This window comes from Salvelinus namaycush, chromosome 22, assembly GCF_016432855.1.
Source record: "Salvelinus namaycush isolate Seneca chromosome 22, SaNama_1.0, whole genome shotgun sequence".
NCBI lineage: Eukaryota > Metazoa > Chordata > Actinopteri > Salmoniformes > Salmonidae > Salvelinus > Salvelinus namaycush.
The window spans coordinates 32,998,869-33,007,224 of record NC_052328.1 but is presented as its reverse complement, the minus strand read 5'-3'; the positions used below and the strand labels follow the sequence as shown (position 1 = coordinate 33,007,224).

At 49.1% G+C, this 8,356-nt stretch overlaps 1 protein-coding gene across 1 annotated transcript in view; it reads right to left on the bottom strand.

Moving 5' to 3' along the window:
- Positions 1-2,981: 2,981 nt before the first annotated feature.
- LOC120017766 (extracellular serine/threonine protein kinase FAM20C-like) overlaps positions 2,982-8,356 on the bottom strand; it is a 13,761-nt gene continuing 8,386 nt past the window's right edge. Inside the window, exon 4 of the mRNA XM_038960739.1 lies at positions 2,982-3,031. Within this exon, the coding sequence (XP_038816667.1) occupies positions 3,022-3,031 (10 nt within the window). The 3' untranslated portion in view covers positions 2,982-3,021. The remainder of the gene's footprint in view (positions 3,032-8,356) is intronic.

Below are 8,356 nucleotides of genomic sequence, written 5' to 3'. Positions count from 1 at the left end.
TCATTACACACTCCCTATGGGTTAAACATGATGGCTGAGAGTAGGAGCAGGTCACTGCACAGTCCCTCAGGGTTAAACATTATGGCTGAGAGTAGGAGGAGGTCACTACACACTCCCTCAGGGTTAAACATTATGGCTGAGAGTAGGAGGAGTTCACGACACACTCCCTCAGGGTTAAACATGATAGCTGAGAGTAGGAGTAGGTCTCACTCTCTACACACCCCCAAAGGTATGAACATGATGTCTGAGAGTAGGAGGAGTTCACGACACACTCCCTCAGGGTTAAACATTATGGCTGAGAGTAGGAGGAGTTCACGACACACTCCCTCAGGGTTAAACATGATGGCTGAGAGTAGGAGGAGGTCACTACACACTCCCTCAGGGTTAGACATGATGACTGAGAGTAGGAGGAGATCACTACACAACCCTCATGGTTAAAAAATATGGCTGAGAGTAGGAGGAGTTCACGACACACTCCCTCAGGGTTAAACATGATGGCTGAGAGTAGGATGTCACTACACACTCCCTCGGGGTTAAACATGATGGCTGAGTGTAGGAGGAGGTCACTACACAGTCTCTCAGGGTTAAACATGTGTCACGATCGTCTTGAGGATAATGAGTGGACCAAGGCGCAGCGTGTGGAAAATACATCTCTTTTATTTGAGACGAGTGAAACACGAAACGAACACTTATAACAAAACAACAAAACGACCGTGAAGCTACAAACGTAAGTGCAATACAAAAGCTACAAACGTTCTACATAGACAATTACCCACAAAACCCAATGCCTATGGCTGCCTTAAATATGGCTCTCAGAGACAATGAACCACAGCTGCCTCTAATTGAGGACCAATCTAGGCAGCCATAGACATACAAACACCTAGACAAGTCACTGACCCATTTAACATACAAACCCCTAGACAATCCAAAAACACATACATTCCCTATGTCACACCCTGACCTAACTAAAATAATAAAGAAAACAAAGAATACTAAGACCAGGGCGTGACAGTACCCCCCCCCCCCAAAGGTGCGGACTCCGGCCGCAAAACCTAACACAGAAGGGGAGGGTCCGGGGTGGGCCTTCCTATGGCGGCGGCTCGGGTGCGGGACGTGACCCCCACTCCACCATTGTCAATACCAGGTTTGGTGTCTCTGGTAGATCCTGGCTGGCTGGCGGCTCTGGCAGATCCTGGCTGGCTGGCGGCTCTGGCAGATCCTGGCTGCTCGGCGGCTCTGGCAGATCCTGGCTGCTCGGCGGCTCTGGCAGATCCTGGCTGCTCATGGCTGGATGACGGCTCTGGCAGATCCTGGCTGCTCTGGCAGATCCTGGCTGACCGGCGGCTCTGGCAGATCCTGGCTGGCCGGCGGCTCTGGCAGATCCTGGCTGGCCGACGGCTCTGGCAGATCCTGGCTGGCCGACGGCTCTGGCAGATCCTGGCTGGCCGGCGGCTCTGGCAGATCCTGGCTGGCCGGCGGCTCTGGAAGATCCTGGCTGGCCGGCGGCTCTGGAAGATCCTGGCTGGCCGGCGGCTCTGGAAGATCCTGGCTGGCCGGCGGCTCTGGAAGATCCTGGCTGGCCGGCGGCTCTGGAAGATCCTGGCTGGCCGGCGGCTCTGGAAGATCCTGGCTGGTCGGCGGCTCTGGAAGATCCTGGCTGGTCGGCGGCTCTGGAAGATCCTGGCTGGTTGGCGGCTCTAGCGGCTCCTGACTGACGAACGGCTCTGACGGCTCGGGACAGACGGGCGGCTCTAATGGCGCTGGGCAGACGGATGGCTCAGATGGCGCTGGGCAGACGGATGGCTCAGATGGCGCTGGGCAGACGGATGGCTCAGATGGCGCTGGGCAGACGGATGGCTCAGATGGCGCTGGGCAGACGGATGGCTCAGATGGCGCTGGGCAGACGGATGGCTCAGATGGCGCTGGGCAGACGGATGGCTCAGATGGCGCTGGGCAGGCAAGCAGCTCAGACGGCGCTGGGCAGGCAAGCAGTGCAGGCGGCGTTGGGCAGACGGCCGACTCTGACCTGCTGAGGCGCACAGTAGGCCTGGTGCGTGGTGCCGGAACTGGTGGTACCGGACTGGAGACACGCACCTGAAGGCTAGTGCGGGGAGCAGGAACAGGGCACACTGAATTCTCGAGGCGCACTATAGGCCTGGTGCGTGGTACCGGAACTGGTGGTACCGGGCTGGGGACACGCACCTGAAGGCTAGTGCGGGGAGAAGGAACAGGGCATACTGGACCCTGGAGACGCACATTAGGCCTAGTGCGTGGTGTCGGAACTGGTGGTACCGGGCTGAGGACACGCATCTCAGGGCTAGGGCGGGGAGAAGGAACAGGGCATACTGGACCCTGGAGACGCACAGGAGGCTTGGTGCGTGGTGCCGGAACTGGTGGTACCGGGCTGGAGACACGCACCATGGGGCGAGTGTGTGGAGGAGGAACAGGGCTCTGGAGACACACTGGAAGCCTGGTGCGTGGTGTAGGCACTGGTGGTACTGGGCTGGGGCGGGGAGGTGGCGCCGGAAATACCGGACCGTGCAGGCGTACTGGCTCCCTTGAGCACTGAGCCTGCCCAACCTTACCTGGTTGGATGCTCCCCGTAGCCCGACCAGTGCGGGGAGGTGGAATAACCCGCACTGGGCTGTGTAGGCGTACAGGAGACACCGTGCGCTCTACCGCATAACACGGTGTCTGCCTGTACTTTTGCGCTCCACGGTAAGCTCGGGGAGTTGGCGCAGGTCTCCTACCTGACTTCGCCACACTCCCTTGTAGCCCCCCCCCCCAATACATTTTTGGGTTTGACTCTCGGGCTTCCAGCCTTGCTTCCGTGCTGCCTCCTCATATCGCCTCCTCTCGGCTTTAGCTGCCTCCAGCTCTTCACGAGGGAGGCGATATTCTCCCGGTTGAGCCCAAGGTCCCTTACCTTCCAGTATCTCCTCCCAAGTCCAAGAATCCTTTATGCGCTGCTCCTGCTGCTGCTTAACACGCTGCTTGGTCCCGGTTTGGTGGGTAATTCTGTCACGATCGTCTTGAGGATAATGAGTGGACCAAGGCGCAGCGTGTGAAAAATACATCTCTTTTATTTGAGACGAGTGAAACACGAAACGAACACTTATAACAAAACGAAACAAAACAACAAACGACCGTGAAGCTACAAACGTAAGTGCAATACAAAAGCTACAAACGTTCTACATAGACAATTACCCACAAAACCCAATGCCTATGGCTGCCTTAAATATGGCTCTCAATCAGAGACAATGAACCACAGCTGCCTCTAATTGAGAACCAATCTAGGCAGCCATAGACATACAAACACCTAGACAAGTCACTGACCCATTTAACATACAAACCCCTAGACAATCCAAAAACACATACATTCCCCATGTCACACCCTGACCTAACTAAAATAATAAAGAAAACAAAGAATACTAAGGCCAGGGCGTGACAACATGATGACTGAGAGTAGGAGGAGGTCACTACACACTCCCTCAGGGTTAAACATGATGGCTGAGAGTAGGAAGAGGTCACTACACAGTCTCTCAGGGTTAAACACGATGACTGAGAGTAGGAGGAGGTCACTACACACTCCCTAAGAATTAAACATGATGCCTGAGAGTAGGAGGAGTTCACTACACACTCCGTAAGGGTTAAACATGATGGCTGAGAGTAGGAGGAGGTCACTTCACACTCCCTCAGAATTAAACATGATGCCTGAGAGTAGGAGGAGGTCACTACACAACCCCCAGGGTTAAACATGATGGCTGAGAGTAGGAAAAGGTCACTACACACTCCCTCAGAATTAAACATGATGCCTGAGAGTAGGAGGAGGTCACTACACACTCCCTCAGGGTTAAACATGATGGCTGAGAGTAGGAGGTCAGTACACACCCCCCCAGGGTTAAACATGATGGCTGAGAGTAGGAGGAGGTCACTACACACTCCCTCAGGGTTAAACATGATGGCTGAGAGTAGGAGATCACTACACACTCCCTCAGGGTTAAACATGATGCCTGAGAGTAGGAGGAGGTCACTACACACTCCCTCAGGGTTAAACATGATGGCTGAGAGTAGGAGGTCAGTACACACCCCCCCAGGGTTAAACATGATGGCTGAGAGTAGGAGGAGATCACTACACACTCCCTCAGGGTTAAACATGATGGCTGAGAGTAGGAGATCACTACACACTCCATCAGGGTTAAACATGATGGCTGAGAGTAGGAGGCCACTACACACCCCCCCCAGGGTTAAACATTGTCGCTGAGAGTAGGAGGTGCGTGCAGGTACTGTGTGTGTAGGGACTGCGAGCAAGCCTGTATACTGTACATACGTGCGTGAGTGTGTGTGTGTGCATTTTTGTGTGTGTTTGCATGTGTGTTAAGCTTACATTGCCTTTCACAATGCCTCCCGTTCATTAGACTAGCCCCCATAAACATATATTAAGTAATTCAACACAAACCCTGTTGAACTCAACAAAGCCCAGAGGACCCAATTACAGTATTACAACAGGGAAATTGTCAAAACATTATTAAACATTAGGGGGTAATTTGCTGAACCAGTGTTGGGCTCATAGTGCTGTTGTATCACATGATCACACAGATCTTTACTGATTCATTATTTTGTTCTTCTGACTCACTTCGTCTCCCATTAGGAACACTGTCAACTGCTACCAAGACACTGATCTAAGGTCTGTTTGTGTGTTTCCTCCTAATGGGTTAAGTTATAGTAGGGTGAAGCTAAGCTAATCCTAGATCTGTGTTCAGATGATCATCATAATATATCTTTGAAGAGTGTGGCATTTCTTGTTTGATTTCTTGTAATTATAATTATTTTACCAGGCAGGTCAATTAAAGGTGCACTATGCAGAAATCGCTCTGCAATTTCCTGCTTGCTAAAATTCTAATAGTTCGCCTAATTTCAGTTTATGTGACAAAACAATCAAGTGTAGTGTAGAAAATCATTGTACCATCTAAACCGCTGTGAAATATATTTTCCTGGTGTACAAACCCGAAAGAAAAAGAGGTCAAGAAAGAAAATTTAAAAAGCATAGAAATAGTGCATATAGAACAGATCTACCGCTTCCTAGACTTGTTTTCAATGGCCTGGGGAAGGCATCCCCATCTAGAAATCACTGCCCTGTGTCACTTATGTTAGAAGATGACCCCTCAATCACCACAGATCTGGGATCACACAACCTTACAATAATCAGTATTTGTTCACCATAAAACAATCTGATGGGAAAACAATACCCTGAACCAGCGGTTAGAGGTGAAACATCTACTACAGTATACCAACCTTCCCTGGCCTGAAGCTGTGTCATTGTAGTAATCATAAAGTGTCAGTTCTACTCATTTTAAACCTGTCTCATATTCATCTCCTCTCAACCAGTTGTCCTGAGGCCAGTCATTCCTCTACAACAGTCAATCTCAGAAGACCTAGTCAAATATTGTTATATTATAAAACAGAGAGGACAGAGAGAGAGAAAGGGAGGGAGAGAGAGAGAGGGGAGAGAGAGAAATAATGTTCATGTTGTATTAGAGATTAAAATAAAGAGAAGAGGTTATATTATATGCTGAGAATGTTGAACGATTGTGTTAGTTTGATATCTCTCTATAAGGCTGACAAAACAGAACTCGTTGTATTGTCATAGGGCTGCATTGTTCTCAGAGAGAAGCCAAGCGGCCATCAAAGCGAATGAAAGACACTCTGTTCAGACACGTCTTGTTCAGTTCAGACATTTTTCTATCTCAATACAGCACATCGCCCTGAGCTCTGATGCTATTTGATAAAACCATTGTTTCACATCTCGCCCATTTTGATGAAATGTTGAAATGTTTTGTGTGAGTAATGATATGCCTACACATGCTGACATATCTCAGGGGAGTTATTTGGTGTTGTTAATATACTGACAAAAAGAGTGAAAAATATTGCACTGACTACTCTCAAACTGTCAATCAATTAAATATATGGTTGCACCATTATTATGAACCGTCCTCCCCTCACCAGCCTCCTGTGTTTGATTGATACTACACAGACTATCCAATTTGTCTCCATAGAAAGCGAATGGGTATATTGGATTTGTGTGTACTGTATGACTCAGTGGCGTTGATTGACAAGCAATACAGTTAACCAGGAATGCTGGAACAGAAACCATGATTATATCAACACTCAACCCTGCCTCCCATTTGATCTCATCAGCTAACTAACAATGTCTGTGTACTCAGGGTCTAATTTGGATGTACATATGACGATCACGTCTCCTCCACACCCACAAACAGATGAGACAGAGAGACTGACAGACAGACAGCTAGACTGGCTGTCAGAATAATGATCGTTACAGAGGCAGTGTTTACACCCAACCTACCGCTCTATACCCAAACAAAGACTGGAATCATGGTGAAATGGAGCTTATCAGTTAGGATTCAGGCTAACCCACTAAGACAGTAGACTAGACTGTACCGTGGGTGGCTCTACCTCATTGTGCAACTAAATAGGATGTAGAGATTATTTGTAAGGCGCGCAACATGACAAGGCCGATGTTAAGGGGTGAATCATCAGACTTACTGTTGCCTGAGTTGGGCTTTGAGGAAGCTGACTGACCTGACTTATGCTCCAAATCACTTTTCACAAAACATAAGACTTTCCGGATGCAATAATCTCAGGAGACAGAGAGAGAGAGACTGGTCTACTACTACTGACTGGTTGAGACTGGTCTACTACTACTGACTGGTTGAGACTGGTCTACTACTACTGACTGGTTGAGACTGGTCTACTACTACTGACTGGTTGAGACTGGTCTACTACTACTGACTGGTTGAGACTGGTCTACTACTACTGACTGGTTGAGACTGGTCTACTACTACTGACTGGTTGAGACTGGTCTACTACTACTGACTGGTTGAGACTGGTCTACTACTACTGACTGGTTGAGACTGGTCTACTACTACTGACCGGTTGAGACTGGTCTACTACTACTGACTGGTTGAGACTGGTCTACTACTACTGACCGGTTGAGACTGGTCTACTACTACTGACCGGTTGAGACTGGTCTACTACTACTGACCGGTTGAGACTGGTCTACTACTACTGACCGGTTGAGACTGGTCTACTACTACTGACCGGTTGAGACTGGTCTACTACTACTGACCGGTTGAGACTGGTCTACTACTACTGACTGGTTGAGACTGGTCTACTACTACTGACCGGTTGAGACTGGTCTACTACTACTGACCGGTTGAGACTGGTCTACTACTACTGACCGGTTGAGACTGGTCTACTACTACTGACCGGTTGAGACTGGTCTACTACTACTGACCGGTTGAGACTGGTCAACTACTATTGACTGGTTGAGACTGGTCTACTACTACTGACCGGTTGAGACTGGTCTACTACTACTGACCGGTTGAGACTGGTCTACTACTACTGACCGGTTGAGACTGGTCTACTACTACTGACCGGTTGAGACTGGTCTACTACTACTGACTGGTTGAGACTGGTCTACTACTACTGACTGGTTGAGACTGGTCTACTACTACTGACTGGTTGAGACTGGTCTACTACTACTGACTGGTTGAGACTGGTCTACTACTACTGACTGGTTGAGACTGGTCTACTACTACTGACTGGTTGAGACTGGTCTACTACTACTGACTGGTTGAGACTGGTCTACTACTACTGACTGGTTGAGACTGGTCTACTACTACTGACTGGTTGAGACTGGTCTACTACTACTGACTGGTTGAGACTGGTCTACTACTACTGACTGGTTGAGACTGGTCTACTACTACTGACTGGTTGAGACTGGTCTACTACTACTGACTGGTTGAGACTGGTCTACTACTACTGACTGGTTGAGACTGGTCTACTACTACTGACTGGTTGAGACTGGTCTACTACTACTGACTGGTTGAGACTGGTCTACTACTACTGACTGGTTGAGACTGGTCTACTACTACTGACTGGTTGAGACTGGTCTACTACTACTGACCGGTTGAGACTGGTCTACTACTACTGACCGGTTGAGACTGGTCTACTACTACTGACCGGTTGAGACTGGTCTACTACTACTGACTGGTTGAGACTGGTCTACTACTATTGACTGGTTGAGACTGGTCTACTACTATTGACTGGTTGAGACTGGTCTACTACTACTGACTGGTTGAGACTGGTCTACTACTATTGACTGGTTGAGACTGGTCTACTACTACTGACCGGTTGAGACTGGTCTACTACTACTGACTGGTTGAGACTGGTCTACTACTACTGACTGGTTGAGACTGGTCTACTACTATTGACTGGTTGAGACTGGTCTACTACTACTGACCGGTTGAGACTGGTCTACTACTACTGACTGGTT